General features: G+C 38.5%; 1 protein-coding gene across 2 annotated transcripts in view; it reads left to right on the top strand.

Moving 5' to 3' along the window:
- Positions 1-14,058, top strand: part of LOC111661656 (cGMP-inhibited 3',5'-cyclic phosphodiesterase 3A) — a 73,857-nt gene extending 59,799 nt beyond the window's left edge. Inside the window, exons 6-14 of one of the 2 annotated variants that reach the window (XM_087176323.1) lie at positions 402-550; positions 691-828; positions 1,110-1,221; positions 1,467-1,580; positions 2,221-2,420; positions 3,382-3,585; positions 4,842-5,003; positions 8,344-8,602; positions 9,410-14,058. In XM_087176323.1, the coding sequence (XP_087032449.1) occupies positions 402-550; positions 691-828; positions 1,110-1,221; positions 1,467-1,580; positions 2,221-2,420; positions 3,382-3,585; positions 4,842-5,003; positions 8,344-8,602; positions 9,410-9,723 (1,652 nt within the window). In that variant the 3' untranslated portion in view covers positions 9,724-14,058. Of the gene's footprint in view, positions 1-398; positions 551-690; positions 829-1,109; positions 1,222-1,466; positions 1,581-2,220; positions 2,421-3,381; positions 3,586-4,841; positions 5,004-8,343; positions 8,603-9,409 lie in introns of both variants that reach the window. The other variant, XM_023415306.2, reaches the window with a different exon arrangement.
- The last annotated feature ends 3,809 nt before the right edge of the window (positions 14,059-17,867 follow it).

The raw sequence follows: 17,867 nt of genomic DNA, 5'->3' as shown, positions 1-17,867 counted from the left end.
GGTCTCTGTAACTTAAAGCCAAGAATTTCTTAACACATTCACCAATTTGCAACAACCAATCAGTAAGAAATCCAGATGTTCCAGTTTCTCTGACGATACAGGCTCACAGACTATAATGCATTGCAGGCACCACCAGACATGTGTTCAGTAGGGGGCGTGGCCGCAATTTACAGAGATGCGCCAAGTGTTAATGAACAACAGCACTCACCATCTCTGGGACATTCATTTGAGAATTGCGGAAATAAACAGCTATAATAAACTGGGATTAAGGGAAGTGGATATACCAGAGAACTGAGTTCACCAGCCCCAAAAAATTTGGTGATATGAATTAGGAGATTAACAGTGGATTTTCCCTTAGGCAGCAGTGTGACATACTCTTTGCTTTTTTCTTTTACTAGCAGAGGACCAAGTGGTTGTGTCATCAGACTATGACAGCACCCACGAAGCCAACCACAGTGACAGCAGTGATGTAGCACATACAGAGGAGGACACAGAGGAAGGAAAAAACCCTGCTCAGAACGTCATCCTCCACCCACTAATACCTCCTGAGGTAGCGTGAGGCCAGGCAGACTGCCCTCAGTCACATTAGTGGCCTCTGATAACTCTGTTAATGAAGCACAACAAAAGGTCACACTGGAACATACATTATTTACACTGCATTTCTGTCTCTTTTACGTGTCATTTGTACAGGACAAACCAATTCTGGCTCCAGAGCCGTTAATAATGGAGGACGTGGAGCCTCTGATGAGTCAGCTTAACAATTGGAACTTCCCCATCTTCTGCTTGATGGAGAAGACCAATGGGAAATGTGGACGAATCCTCAGTCAGGTGAGCATCAGTGACAGAGAGTGACTATTTATTATACTCTTAAGAGCAACACAAACTGCTGAGATACTTAGTAACATTATGTTTTATTGCATTCATAAATGAACAGACAAAGACATATTATACAATGTGTGTTTATTCAACTAGAGTAATACAGTCATATTTTTTTTGAACGCAGTTTCCAGTTTTATAAAATTATTGAAACATTCTTACTTGTCACATGTTAAACACCCACCCCTGGTGATGTCCACAGACTCTCTGACAATGTGATGTTTGTGTTTCAGGTCTCCTACAGGCTCTTTGAAGACACTGGCCTGTTTGAGACCTTTAAGATCCCTGTAAAAGAATTCATGAACTACTTCCATGCCCTTGAGAATGGTTATAGAGACATACCATGTAAGCTTCAACATCTCTCTCCTGATGTCTTTCATTACACTTCAGTTTATTCATCCCTTGTTTGCAGCTGTAACAATGAAACCAGCCACTAGAGGGAAATATCAGACAGTTTTCTTTTCCTGTGTTAGTCATATATGATGCATGGCAGCCTTTATGTTGTTACAAGAAGCATAAACAGCTCAACAGTGCACCCTGGTGGAGAAGGTTGCACACACTGAACGGACTTGTTTTCTTTCCTGACCCAGATCACAACAGGGTCCACGCCACAGATGTGCTCCATGCAGTCTGGTACCTCACCACACAGGCTGTGCCTGGTCTGCCCAGCCTCATCACTGACCACGGCTCTGCCAGTGACTCAGGTGTGATGACTAGTGCATGCATGCATGCAGACCTTTGAATGACCTGGTGGGGGTGCTGATGTGTGTGTGAATCCATCAGGTCCATAAAAGTGTATAAAATAAAAGTTAAGATGCCTCATATGAACAATTTAGCTGCCATATTGTTCAGTTTTTCCAAGTTTTGTTAAGCCATTTATGACTGTAAAGATTTTCTATAAGTAGGCCAGACGTTTATATTTAGATTTTTCCATCTGCCTGCAGCTTCCCTGTGAGCCACCTCATTAATGTCAGAGCATCAAACCTGCAGGAGTGTGTGTTCTTATCCTACTCACAGTTTGTCTTATCTTACTCAGGCTTTTGGCACTTGCATTTACGTATCAAACACTATTTGAAGTCTAGAACAGCATGAAATTAAAGGCAGATTAGAGTTCCCTCTCACCCATATTTCCATAACCTCATTTGTATGCCTTACTGGGGCCATCCCTTTGATCCACATATAAGTGGATTTGAATGCTCAAGTGTGCTTTTGTGTGTGTGTATGTGCTCTAGAGTGCATATGTGTGTATTTATGCATAGGCACATGAAAGTACAGTATGTGTGTTTTTGTAAATTCTGCCACCCTGCTCTTCACCCTCCTCACTGTCTGTTTCCCTGCGGCTAGACTCCGACAGTGGAATAACACACAGTCATATGGGCTTCCTGGTTTCAAAGACCTACACTGTGTCAGAAGATGGTTATGGCTGCCTGTCAGGCCTCATACCTGCTCTGGAGCTCATGGCCCTCTATGTGGCCGCCGCAATGCACGACTACGATCATCCCGGGCGGACCAACGCTTTCCTTGTGGCCACCAGCGCCCCGCAGGTACTCATGCTAATCAGTCTATAGTATAGATCAATGCACACAACTTCATTTGCCCGATTTAATGTTACACATTCAGTTTTTCTTTGGAATCAACATCATGATCATTTGATTTTCCTCCACTGTCTATTTCACTGCCAAACTGCACTGCCAAGGCTGAAACGTGTCATCAGTCTTTGACAGTGTAATCAGACAATTACAGCAACTCCTCAACGCTTGTCAGATGTTGACAAATCATGAGCTTGGAATTGTACAGTTTTGTCTGGTTGAGATTGTATTTTCTGTCTTATCAAATCTCTTAAAGTTGAGGGAACAGGGTGTCACGATACTGAAGTATAGCCAATATCAGAGAGCAGCAATTTTATTGACAATACTTTGGAAGCATTATGTGGTTTTCCCATTGCTTCCAGTGCAGAGGGATTCTGTTACAAGTAAAAGTGCAAGTTTTAGTAATAGTAACACCTAAATACACTTGAAGTACCAAAAGTAATAGTACTCATTATGCAGAATAGCCCAGTTTAGAATGATGTATATTATTAGATCATAAGTATTGACGCATTAGTTTGTACATCATTTTTATGGTTGTTATGTCTTATTTTCTCTTATCTTTTCTGCAATTTACCTAGTATCTAGTTAAGTTATTAAATAAATGTAGGAGCAGGAGTACAGTAAAAAGTACAATCTTTGATTCTGAAATGTGGTGGAGAAGAAATATAAAACGGGAAAATCAAAATACATGTCCCTCAAAATTGTGCTTTAGTACAGCAGTTGAGTAAATACACTTACTATTATTAATTTCTATCACTGGTTCTTGCAACATTTGAATCATCTACATTATCTAGTTTCACTTTTTATACATATTTTACCTCTTTTTTAGCACTGTCTGTGCAGGATTGTTGGATTCACATAAAGACATTGTTGTGTGTGTTTATTGTAAATGTAAAGTGCATGTGTGTGTTCGTAGGCAGTGCTCTACAATGATCGATCCGTCTTGGAAAACCACCACGCTGCCTCAGCCTGGAACCTCTTCATGTCGCGGCCAGAGTTCAACTTCCTCGTCAACCTCGACCACGTGGAGTTCAAGCGCTTCCGTTTCCTGGTCATTGAGGCCATACTGGCCACTGATCTGAAGAAGCACTTTGACTTCCTAGCTGAGTTCAATGCCAAGGTAGCTCTAAAAACATGTTTGTTCTATATTAAGTATTGAAATGATATGACCCGTAGATCTGGAGAGTTTATGTATATGGTGGTAAATCCCTTGAAAATCATTAACTTAAAAAATTGATCATTTTATTTACCTTAGCTTACCTATCCTCAGATATAAAGTGAAAAGTTTATGTATGAATATTCCTTTTGTTTTGTCATCTAGGGAAACTAGATTGGCTGAAGAGTCTGGGAGACTTTAAATGGTCAGAGTATTATTCAGTTTTTTTAGTGTATGTTGGTTGTTGACTTTGGTTGAGTAAGTGTATTGTGGAGGGGTGCCTTCCTCATACAGTCATACCATAGCTCTTAATATTGAACTTTATTGAAAGAGAAATGTCCAAGGAACGGGTCTGTTTGTGCATAACACTTGCAATATGTCCAGCTCGAGTCAACAACACAAAGCGCCCTGCAGCTTTTCAAGAACCCGTGTAAGTGCAGACAGAATGTTGGCTTTAGGTTTGAGGGTCTTGGGTTTTTCCATTGTGAATATTAGTACAGTGGTGGTGCTCGAGGGCCAGGGCCTGTCAGCTAGTATTGAGCTTGCTGGCCTGGCAACAAAAGTAATAGCACTGTTTCTCACTGTAGTGCACCCTGCCTTGCTCTTCCTGGAAGCAAATTAGCTTTCTGTGAAGTACCCATCAAGTTTTGCACTTGATCTCCTCAGTTTCCTAGATTATTAAGTTAGGATGATAAAAACCCTGGGAGACAGTGAACATCCTTCCCTAGTGCTTAAGCTCTTTTAGCATAACTACAAATAATGAATTTGTTTGAACTTTGTTTAGATTAGTGCAAGCTTTACCTTCTTGTGTGAGAGTGCTGCCATGTCCCTTGAAATGAGTTGATAATCAGTGAATCCAGACAACTTCACATATATTACATCTTACAGAAACTGGAAGTGGTCATAACTTGTGAAGAGCACAGTGATTGTTACCTCTACATTTTTAAATAAAGCACTTTTCACCTCTTTTCTATGGTCTAGGTCTATGTGTTTCATAATAGAGGAAGAAGCTACATGTGAAGAGGGTTAACTTGCTTTCGTCTCATTCACAGTGCATTCCAGTCTTGTTGTGTGATTAGTGAACCCTCTAGACAAACACGCAATCTTTGAACAGCAGATTAATGGCATCACATTTACATAATATCTACAAACCACATGCTGTGTCCGCCACCATGTTGGAATGTGTTAAATGTCAACATGTCCATTTGTTGGTCCTCTAGGTCGGTGACGATCCATCCACAGGCATCGATTGGTCCAACGAGAATGACAGGTTGCTGGTGTGCCAGATGTGTATTAAACTGGCTGACATCAATGGGCCTCTGAAGTGCAAGGACCTGCATCTGCAGTGGACAGAGGGCATCGTCAACGAGTTCTATGAGCAGGTGTGTGAATCAGCTCTGATGGGAGCTGAGACCTTGTTTGTATTCGCTACGGTGACGATCAATGTGCTGTCATGTTTGTATGCGGGGGGGCAGCAACACAACCACTTGCATAGTTTAATGTGCTATAGTTCAATACAGTATCTCTGAAATCGTAAATCATAGTGAGAATGTGAGTGTTTTTGAAGCCAAAACTGAGCCATCATTTTATCATGTTGATTTTATTTACACATTCATATAAAATATATATTAGTTCGTCTTCCAGTGGCCCCCACCCCCATCATCAGTGATGATGGCAAGAACAATATAACGCTTGTATGCATATATAAATAAACAATAATATTCCATCCATCTAAATTATTCAAGCCTGTATCTGCACGTGTTGTTCCCCTAACAATCGGTATTTAAACAACCTGTCTTCTGGGCAGAACTCACTGCTGACCTGTGGCCTGAAATCTTATTGGTTCAGTAAAGAAGGAAGATTTTCAACAGCTTAAAAATTTAATCTTAACATCCCCACCTAACCCCAACCATAACCTAAACATAAGTCTAACTTAAATCCCAAAACTAATCTCTGAACCTTCACCTTAATCAGACTCCTGAGTAAGTGAGAACCAGCCAGAATGTCCAATCCTCATTCTTCGGATCGAAAAATGACACTGGTCTCACGCACACACACACACACACACACACACACACACACACACACACACACACAGAGGTAGTAAATACATTTCAACTCCTTGAAATAGAGAGTAGAGAGCAGACAAACAGGACAGAATGACTCCTGATGGCATGCTGTTTGTTTCAAACAGTCGCTCTATTTTGTCTCAAAACCCATAAGAGTAAGTCCAGAAGCTGAAATACAGTCCCCCCCCTCTTTATTTTTTCCTCCACATAGACTTAGGCCTTTGAGCTTAAGTGATTTTACCCCCCTCAATTCAGTTTTCATTCAATCTCTCTGACATATTGAGGTAGTAATGGCTGTGCTCCCTCTGAGCTGCGTTTGTGTGAGGAGCTGTCATAATAAATGAAAAAGATTTGTGTATCTGTTCAGTTATGTGTTCTGCTTTTACATTATACATTTACATGGTATTGACACATAAGCCAAAAGAACAGTAGAGACAGTGAAGATATCTGGTAGTTTTTGCATAATAATGGTGATCAGGATTCAAGTGTATTAATTTATTGTCAGTGATTAAAATCATGAGTGATTGTTGCTTCACTTTCAATATACAGTGCTGCCGTGACAAATACAATCTAGTAATGCCTTGAGCCTAATGCCACCCACAGTGACCTTTGTGTCTCTTGGCACTGAATGGCAGCTAATTGCTTCTGGGTAAAGCACAAAATCCTCATGCCCTTATGTACCCTGCTACTTCAGCTAGGTGACACAACCAGCTTGTTAGAAGCCACTCCAAGGCCTATGAGGGGAGACACAGAGAGTGTCACAAGAGAAATGCTCTTCAATGACAATGGTTTTAGTGCTGCTGGATGTGGTGACGCAAACAGGGTGCCCGGGCAACTGTCATTCAGGTGGAGCATCCTCTGATTACACTGACAACCTCGGGAGTCCAACAACCTTGAAAAAAGCAAGCACAAACACTTTGTTATGGAGCACGAGGAAACAAGCTGAGAACTTTCTGAAACTGATTATGATGTGTGACCCAGGCTCTATATGTATTGATTCTGGTTTGTAATACTAGATAAATCTCTGGTCCTACAGGTGCTGACATGTAATAAAAATACTGTAATCCAGAGATGAAGAGTTACATGTGTTCATTTGGATAGCTGAGTTAGAATACGTGAGACATTCATTTGGGAAAGCTAACCTTATAATGCTTCTGATCTCAGTTTAGGATGTAGTCATGGTGACAGCTGGGTCTCTGAGCTCCTCTTCCTCTAGTTTCTTTCCCCACCCATCTATATTTGTTCACCTATCAGGAAATTCCCTCAAATTACAACTCCACCTGAAATCCCATCTTTAGATGAATCTCTTTATGCTTTACATTAGCAGCTCAATAAACGAACAGAGGCACTGAACACTCTATAGTGTAGGAGATGACATTTGGGGCCAGTCACCAAGGCAACCAGGAAACCTTGCTATAAGCTGTTGTTCATTTTAAACCATACGGACGTCATTGACAGCTTACATGCTACTGTCCCTCATTCTTGTGTAAACGACTGTCATCGACGATGCTTTTGACTCATTTCAAATGTTAGTGTGTGTTTTATATTCAACTTGACAATTTTTTTTAAATAATTTTTCTTTTTCTCTTAAATAATCACTGACATGTAACTTTGAATTCGTAGGAAGGTTCCTAGAAATGACTTGTAATCATATACTAAGTATAGGGAACACAGAGACTCTGTTCAGCTCTTACATTTCCAGTCATTTCCAATTAATATCTAGCTTCAGCTGCAGTATTGAGTACAGCATGTACAACAACACGCACTACAGGTAAGTTTACAATTTAACAGATATAGAGAATTGGAAAGTTTCCTCAAAAAAAAAAAGATGAATAGATATATGAGTAGTGATACTTCCATTTAAATGTGACAGTCCTTTCAAGGAAATACCTCTGGAAATCAACACCAGCTTAAAAACCAAACACAACTTATTATTACTTATTACCTGTATTTTTTTTTCTATCATGTTTCTTTCTATAATTATTAGGTAATTACAGACAGATGTCAGATAAAATGTTACCAAGGTTTTATATAAAATAAATGTTGTCTGACATTATGTGAATGTCAGTGGGTTATTGTGTGTTACAAGCGGGCAGTTCCTCTCCTTGCTTTCATTCATTTACAGTTTAGCCTCTCTCGGGGCAGGTAGGTAAGGGCTTGGAGCAAGGGCTCAGCAATCAGGTGTATGCTAATAGCTTCTCATCCTGGTCAGGACCCAGAGTGATGCTGGCGTGTATTCACTTGGCATCCCAGGTGTAAAATAGTCATTAACTAGCTGGCTGGAATGAAAATCAATATGGCTTAAGAATTGGTATGACTTTTGTTCCTTTTGTTCCACCTGTTGCACTAAATAATTTTCATTGGTTTCATTTTTATTTTATGCAGTCAACACCAAACTTCAAATTCTATTCACTATGAAGACTCAAAATTAATTATAAACCAAATAATTTAGTGAATTATTAATTGTAATTTTGAAACAAATAATTTAGGGCTTGACAGACTTCAACTTGACATCAATCCCAACTGTTCAGTCTGGCCTGAATTACTCAGTTCTTTTGGAATAATAAGTGTAGTGAAATTTGAATGATGCCATGTCTTGGCATTCATTCAGCTGGTCATGATTTTGCACTAATGCGGGTAATGCTTTATGTAGGGCGATGAGGAGTCCAGCCTGGGCCTTCCCATCAGCCCCTTCATGGATCGAGCAGCACCGCAGTTGGCCAAACTCCAGGAATCGTTCATCACACACATCGTGGGGCCACTGTGCAACTCCTATGACTCAGCCAGCCTGATACCTGGACGATGGGTGGAGCCCAACCCAGAGGCAGAGGAGCCAGAGATCACGGAGAATGAGGAAGAGGATGAGGATGATACTGCAGAAGAGGACACATCCACGAGCTCAGAGGCATCACGTAAGCACTTTGGTCCAAAACAGAGCTGAAACATAAAATGGAAAAAATCAGAAACATAGCCTAGAATGCCTTATGGATTTGATTATACAATATGATATACACTAGTGCAGGACACGTTAACCAGTGGCTAAAAAAAGATTTACCAGATTTTGTTAGATTGGTAAAATCTCTGTTCAGAATATAATATGATTGCTGTTGACAGTTCATTATAAAGCCAAAGGGAAGACCTTCTATAGTAAATAGATGAATAAATACATGTGAAATATGTTTATATAAATATATATTATATGCAATATATTAATAACTCATCCAACATATTCACACATCAGGTTTAATCTTTTTTTTTAACAATGAATGAGCTATTAGATATGCTGTTTTACAGCAGTTATTTTTAAACAGCACAACTAGTGACAGTCAGTAATGGTAATGTGATTACAGAAAAGTTATTTGACAATAATGAGTTATGCTACATGACATTATGTAATCTAAAGTGGCTCTAATAATCAACACTACTGATTAGCCAAAGTCTTGCTATTGTGGTAGATAACTACAGAGAAGACTTGTAAAACACAGATGTTTTGAAGATGTTTGAGGCTGCTTTGGTACAGATGTGTGCACATCCTTTCAGAAAGGCCAGAGGTGACAACAGTTTCTGACAAAAAAGCTATTTGCTTTACAGCAGCTAGATGCTGCTACGTGTTGATCATATGTCTTTACTGATAAATGACCGCATTCTTTTTAAGTTCAGGTGGCAATTGTATAAAATCATCAAAAAATTTTTAATGATGTTATTTCTTTATTTTCCAGAGAAAGCAGCCCCCAAGAAGAGAAGGAAAGTGTTCTGTCAGATCACCCAGCACCTGCTGGAGAACCACGAGATGTGGAAGAAGGTGATCGGAGAGGAGGCCCAGAAACAGGGCCAAGGATCAGAGTCTGTCCATTTAAACAATGTAGCTGAGCCTATTCTGGCTATTCATGAGGAAGACGAGGAGCCAGGCAGCAGAGAGGAGCTGGTAGAAGGAGAGGATCCGGAGGAGGGAGTGGAGGAACCAGAGTGGCCTGTGTCCCCGCAGGAAGAATCTAAACCTCCAGAGGAACTAGAGGAGGGGGACCCACAGTGAAAGAGCCCATGGGAAATATGGCGTCAGTCAGGGCAAGGACGTGAAAAAGTATTTCTTTGTTTCTTATCCTATCAACTGACTCCTTTTTTTGCCAGCACATCACTTAGACACAACACTGTAGATGTTTGGGAAATGTGTGCCTATACAGAAAAAAACAGGGTGGGAAAATTTGTGCTTTACACATTTTATCTGAATATCTGGTTTCACCAAACATTTAAAGGAGCTTTCCATATTGCAATACGGGATTATTCGTGTACTTTGGGATACAGACTCTTTTGCTACTGTCAAGAGAAGAGGAAGACTGGTTGCACAGACCTCAACCCAATGTGGTAACACAGGACTGCAGAAATTTGCTGCCAATTTATACATAATTATTTTCAGAATGCAATTATATATAGACATCACAGTTACTTGTACTTGTGTTTCAATTTAAGCAAGAGTTTCTGAGGTCTCACATGGGCCATAATATGTTTTTTTTTCTATATATGGATTGTAAAGGGAGTCAATCAAATGAGGAACATTGGTGTATCTTTCTTCCTTTCAACTTCTGCCAAAATTAATCACTCACCCATGGGCTTTAGCATAAAAACACAAACCTTCATGCATTTTAAGTTTTGTATTTGTTTTGCCAAATTAAGTACTTTATACCAATCAGTGTAGCCATATTAGTTTAAGGAGGGGAACTTGAGGCTCTTCACACTCTGTATGTGTGTGTGGATGCGTGTGTGTGTGTGCGAGTCTGTGTGTCTGTGTGTGTCTGTTTGTGTGTTTAAACTAATGTGCTCATATACACAATTATTTTGCAGAGGACATAGACAAAGTCAGCAGATAACCTCTTATTTGTGCCATCTCTGGTCTCCAGTCCCAAAGTGAATATAGAGCCCACCGAGGCTTCATTGCCCCAAATGCTTTTGTGCAGAGACCTGACACTGACACTACAACAGTGGGTTGTTGGAAATGAATCTGTGCTGAAAAAAAGAGTGTACACAGAATATACACTAAGTGTTAGGGAAATAAAAGGGAATAACAATAAAACAGTTAACCATGCATTCAAACATTGAATAGAACCAGAAATCTTAGTCTTTTCTACTAATTCTTGACTCGCTGACTATGTATTTTCGCTCAGTCTGCTGTAGTATACTCTGCACATACTGGTCCTCATGAAATAAACACCTGAAAATGATGCTGACCTTTAACCCTCAGGAAACTCAACTGTTGAATTTAAAAGTTAACATCTGTATCACCTGTGAAGACAGTAAGTTGAAAACATGGCAGGGATATTGAGCTATTTAAGAATATGTTTTCGTAAAATGCTTAGAACAAGGATGAAGTTTATCTTGTCATACCCACTTTTCTGCCTTGACTGTTGTAACATCTTTGCGGATAATCTCTCTGGATTCCTCTCCTGGCACCTCAGGGAGATTTTCATTCTGTCAGCATCAAGAGCAGACAGGACTTCAGAGTGCATCATACAGTGATGATATACAGGGGAATTATTGCAGTGAAATGTTTTTTCACATCAGAAAAATCTAGTTAAGGTTGATAAAAGAGCAAGCTGTGCTGGCGAGTTTTCAACATCAGCCAGTCATATGGCAGGTGACATGTCCAATGGCAGTGCAAGGTGATCGAGGGCAAAACAAGTCTCTGAAGCCAACTACTATAGCTGTTTGTTTATTAAGTATTGACCAAGATAAGAGTGATGGCTGGTAGATGTGTTATTTTATCATTATTACACATTGAAATGTCAATGTTGTCATTTGGAATTTCCCATAACCTGATGTTTTGTTGCTCATGTTCAGTCGATGTGTATTTTTCCCCACAATGACTCAAAAATGTTGGTCACAGTCATTTTTTTATGGTGGAAAATAACTGCATCAACAGCACAGTGTGATTATATTCAGTCACACTGTCACATTGTCTGTCTATATTGTACATGTTTGGGTCATCATTGCTTCATAATCATTAAGAAAAAAAGTGGTGAGAATGTTAGTTCTAGTCACATTTAACTGTTGAAATCATTGAGACCAAATAGCAAAGAGGAGCTGCTTTCTAAGAATTTCCATAAGACATGGAAAATGTTTCTACATGTGACGAGAATAAATGTGACTTGATAAAATAACACTCATCTGAATAACATGATAACAGTGTAAAGTTCAGGATCTGATGCTTGATGAACGGTAAAATGTTTCAGTTTTTTGTAAAACTCAAAGTCACAGCCCTTACTTTGAAATGAGACAAAGCCTTTAGGTAAACCAGATACATATAAATGTCTCAGATGAATATCCCACTTTCCTTTAATAATTCACATTTACATAGAAAACGTGTTTGAGAGACCAAAAGTAGATCTTGAGTTTAATTAGTGAAGTGTTCGACATTGAGTTGTCGAGTCAACTTACGGTCACATACGAGTGCAGTGAGGCAATCTGTAATGAATTATCCACTGCTAATCTTCTCAAGTTCTCATGACCTACATGCACATCTGAGTCTCATATGGGTTGGTATCTCATACTGTACCACTGCTTTCTTTCATAATCTTATATCTTTGAACTGATTTTAAAAAGGCAGACCAGTAAACGGCAACCCGTAGATAGGATATGACAGACTTTTCTTTCCATTGAAATTACATTGTAAGATACAGGTGTGGAACATCATGTTCTTGTATCCTTGTGGATCCTGAATTAACATACTCTATTATCACACAATGTTCCTGTCTGTGGTGAATAGCATACTCCATCAATAATGGCCTGTTTACAGCTGCCCTGACTCTGCTACAGTCTGTGTTAGAGGGGAGGAGGAACTCAGCCTTCTGTAGCTTACTCCACATGGGTTGAAGGTAATTGGTTGACCCACTGATTAGAAAGGCATTAGACAGAGAGTCATTCACAATCAAACACTGTATCAGATCAGAATTGTCAGAAGCCACTGAATCAGAACAAAATGTGTTGCCTCACTCATTGTATCTTGTATTCAACATACCATCTGTTTTCTGTATGTTGCCTGCAATTCATCTCTTATGACTATAATCATAACTATGGACACAGTAGATACATTTTCTTCAGCTTTTGAAAAATCTGATATGACCAATGTTTTATAGGAAAACTACTGGATTCAACACAGACGTCTCTACTGAAGTGGCCAAGAATTAGAAAAAACACTTTTGTTTGGTATCATTCACTGAGATAATGTAACTTCCATTAGCATCTAGTTTCCATTCAAGCCCCTGCTTCGTGAATGTGTGTGTACATACATATATATATATATATGTATATATATATATATATATGTACACACATAAAGTGTGTGAGAGAGTAAGGGAATGTGTGTTTGTGTTTGTGTCTGTGTCTATTTGAATTCTTCCACTGGCCTCTCTAATGTGACTCTGTCCTGTATTTGACTAATTGTACTGTTGAGAGGAGGGGGATACTACTTCAACTCACAAGTAGAGACGGTGATGCAGTTAGTAGTTCTTCAATTCTTCTCAGATACTTTGATGAAATTGTTATTCACAGAATGCCCTATAGCACATTTCTCCTTGCGCTTCCTCTTTGATCTACGCACTGCTTTGCCTGCAGATCTGAGATCCTCACTGGCAAAAGTAGTAGAGCAGTCATCACAAAACATTCCTCATCTTTAAAGGTGATGGGATCCTGTCCACTGTGTTCATTTTAATTGATGATCACATTTTTTTCTTTTTTTTTTTTTGGACGATGCATGCATTTTTCCCCAGTCACATCAGTCTCAAGTCAATACTTGCATTTGGGCTGATACAGTATATCAGTTTTGATTGTGTATTTTTATGTGTTAATTGGTTTTATTTGATTGTCATACTTATTCACACATGTAGCATAATTGTAACCATGGGAACCAAACAAGCTTTACAATTATGTAAACAAAAATGAGATGAGTATTTTTATATAGTTGACACATGATTAAATAATTAATTGCTTTCTTCTCACTAGTACCTTGCACTTACCACATGTACTAATACTTACACAAGGAAGAATATGTCCAAATACACAGTATTTGTGAAAGTAAAGTCATGAATTTCCTTGCAGGTTGATGCTCCATTTTGTACAATACACATATATGCTGTACAGTAAAGAAATTTTAAAACTACAAAAACTCTTTTAGATATACATTATTTATTTTTACCATTTTGTAATTTAGACACTATACTGTAGCTGCAATATTGCCAGACTTACTGGAAGTGCCTATATTGGTATTATGTATCATACAGTGAATATATTTGAAGATCATTAGAAGTTGTCACAAACTGAACCATGTGGATGTTGTAATGTGAATACATTGAATTACAAGACTATAATTTCTGTGGTATCCCTGTGTCTATGTTGTGTTTATTTTTCATCTATTGATTTTCTATCTATAATGTGTTTTATATTAAAATCTGCAAGATAATGGTTCATCAGGTTCTAGATGCCATGCTTCCTCAAGATGTCCAACACCGAGGGTATGTGAACATTTCACATCTCTGCCAACTATTTGCTGGCTACTTGGTTTTCTGTAATCCTTTTAATTATCTCAAATAGCTAGTAGTGCATAATTATCTTTAGTTAAATCTTGGAAAACCTTTACATTCATTTCAGGGTTGTTGAGACCCAAACAATGGAAGTAAACACCTAATCATTTTAAAGTGGTAAAAAGTGGTAGAAAATGCAATTATCAAACATTTAAATATACTAAATCGGCTACACACAAGTCTCTGTCTGAGCACAGATGCCATATGTCTGCTCGTGTTACATTAAAATTGAAGGTATAGCTTTTCTAAGGTCTAAACCACAGTCTCGTGTGGATTTTGTTTTTATGAAACAGTTATAGGTTTCACAACATTACCACACAGACACAAAAATGCAATAATTTATTGATAAATAATAATCACTCTTTCCGCCCAGCAATACAGTTCTTCAGCAAAATTTGACAGACTGGTTGCCAAGCAACACACGGACGCCTCAACACAGACACATTGTGACAGGGGTGATAATTAACATTTATATGGATACCACCATTAATTTGGCAATTGTTGAAGCACTTGTCTTTGCTGGTACAGGGGTGTTTGACTTTGGACAGCTGCGCTTTAATTGTGCGGTGCCAGAAGCAAGGATATTTCTCTAGTAGTTTGGATGCCAGTAAGATTGCAGGGACTGTCTCACAATTACGCCCCGTCACTGGCGCAGTAGTCTTGCTTCGCCAGACCTCCATCTCAACTGTATCAGCTGCGCCCATTATCATTCTGCTACAGGGGAAACAAGACTAGGTGAAAACCTAGTATATAGCAACAAGCCCAATATAGATAGATTACTGCTATAGTTAAATTGTTGAACTGTCTGCTCTGATGATTAAATTATTTTTCATAACCAATATCTACATGTAGATCAGTGATGGAAGGAGTATTCAAATCTTCAACATAAATAATAAGTGAAACAAGTAAAAAACAAGTTAAAAAACGTACGTACGTTACTGATATACTGAAGTATATACAACACTACTATATACTGAAGTATACTGAAAGTATATCAGTAAAATATGCTGTCAGCGTTAGATTGTATGTCACTTCCGGTTGCCATCTTTGTTTTCTTTAACGGTCAAATCGCTACTTGGAAACTATGTGAAAATGAGTCAAAAAGTCGTTTTTATTTTTCAGCAAAGGACGTTTTTTAAAAAGAGGTAGGTTCTGTCACTTGACCAGCAGGGTTTAGCTTGTAAACTACCTTTCGGAAAAAGCTTTGTAACGTCAGTAATTTCTGTTTTACATGAGAGGGACAAACGCTACTGTTTTCTCAGACCAACAGTGTTGTACGTTAGCTTGTCTGTAAAGTACAACCTAATACGTCGTATAACGTAAGCTGATACGTAGATAGCAATTTAAGCTAATATAAAGCTACAAGCACACACAAAGCGACCTCACCGAGATGAATGGCTGTAGCTGGTTGGTTAAAAAACACTTGATGCTGGTTGAGGAACATTTGTGGTGGAAACTAAAAGCTGCATTTTCAGACCCTTCATTCAGACGAGTGACCATTAATCATTCAAATCAAAGGTTATGCACACTATCGATCACTTACACACAACACAGAGGGTTGACATATTGTTTAACAGCTAAACTTCGCTAACTGTCTGGTACAGTAACAGATGCTGCTTAGCCACAGTCTAACATCAGAGATTTTGCCATGTCTTTGGTACTGTGGTAGCTACCACGAACATAGACTGGACGTGGACTGTTTCAGACAAATAGAAATGATTTTTGTATCAATGTAACAAAGTGTCTTGATTATGTAGAACTAAATGAATTGCTTTAATGCAGGACAGTTATGTAAGCTTATCAATTTAATTTCACACTGACTGAATAGTTTCAAGCCCTCTGTGCAGTACATTAGACTGTAACGAAGTTGGTAGTAAAGACATAAACATGAAGTGGTTCAAATATTCTGATCATATTTTCTCAATTTACGTGCATCCTCATTGTGTGTGTGTAGGACATGGTTTGCATCATTTTTTTTTTTTTTTAACATTTTTTTATTATCAGAGCCATCCTTGAAAGCTGTACACACCACACACCGAGGGAGGCCCAGGGGAACAGTTTGTACATGCAAGTGTTTCAGCAGAATGATCTTCAAATTCATGCCATAACATGTCTTAGGTCCTATAGATCAGTTATTCATTGCAGAAATGTAAGTGGAGGCTTTGTGATGTAGTTTTACAGACACACTGAAGATGTTTGCAAAAAAAGTTCACTGCTTTCAGTTTATTAGAGCTGAATGAAAAGATGGGGTTTGCTAGGCATTTCATTAGCTCGATTTGCCAAAAACACAATTGCTGTGTGGTTGTTTTATCCATAAACACTTGATTTTCTAGAAAATGCACTATATGTACTAATGTTTGCTATCTAGAATTACATGTAAGGTGATAGAAGATTTAATTGATATTGCACAGTCATTCCCAATATAACAATTAAAACTGAATCAGTACTAGAAGATAACAGTTTTGAAAGTAGGCCTGCTTGTTTGGCTCCAGCTCAAATATTACTGTCCAGTACAATAGCAGATTCTCATTTATGTTAAAATATGGCGAAAAAAACACTAATATCATGTATGTTCATTTTGTGCATACCATACTTAGAAAGCAGTTATCAAGCAGAAAGTATAGAAATGTCATCCCTCCATGGCTGCAGCTGTAGGCCCTGGAAACAGTAAAATGTATCAGAAGCAGATTATTAATACAGCGCATTTTAACACCTTAGCCAATTCTGCATCTCACTTTGGGTGATTAATAGGTCATGTTAACCTGCCCCTGAAGCCACAGAGAGAGGCGTGGACATGTTCAAAACAATTTGGCCTGCTGTATATAGACCAGTTATCCCCATGGCAACAGAGAAACTTGAGAAATGAGATCTGACCACCTGGTGTGTCAGTAGGCTCAACAGGGGAATTATGACCTTATCTAATGATGCATTTTTATTATGGGGGTGCAAGTATTCAAGGTGCATTGGTTTCCTTCTTGTTTATGTAGGTATTTTTCTGTCTCTTTATATGTCATACTTATCAAAATTGCTTTGAAGTTAGTTGAGAAAATGCACACATGAAATTCTCTCTTTAATAGAACCGTCAGTCCAATCCAATCCAAACTTCAAATCACATTTTGTCCTGTAATGCAAACTTTCATTTGTCAGCTTCTCTCTGTGACTTTCATTGCTCAAAACAAGTTAAGTGACTTGTAATTGTAATTGAATCTTTACTATTTGTGAGCCCATTTTTGTTGACTAATTTTAATGAAGCTGTCTGCAGGTGGACTTGAGCCTGCTGACACATTTTAAATTCCATTGTATTCCACCAAGCAGAGTTTTGTGACTTGTTATAAAGCAAATAAAAGTTGGACTTAATCTTGTGGCACTCCCATACATCCTAGTTGACCATGAACATTACTGCTTTTAAGACACGTATTGTCACTATATTTGAGGAACACAGTTTATTCCTACGGATGAGCAAGACATGTTCAATGAAAATATGATGCATAATCATCTGCTTTATTTAGAAGTAAATTAATTGCTTTGATGCAGGACATTTGAATAAGCTTGTCGATTCAATTCCATAGTGACTGAATAGTTTAAAGCCCTCTGTGCACTACACGAA

This window comes from Seriola lalandi, unplaced genomic scaffold (assembly GCF_002814215.2).
Source record: "Seriola lalandi dorsalis isolate HSWRI2012SDOR001 ecotype SW California unplaced genomic scaffold, Sedor1 jcf7180002054548, whole genome shotgun sequence".
NCBI classification, from domain to species: Eukaryota; Metazoa; Chordata; class Actinopteri; order Carangiformes; family Carangidae; genus Seriola; species Seriola lalandi.
This window is presented reverse-complemented; position numbering and strand designations above follow the sequence as displayed.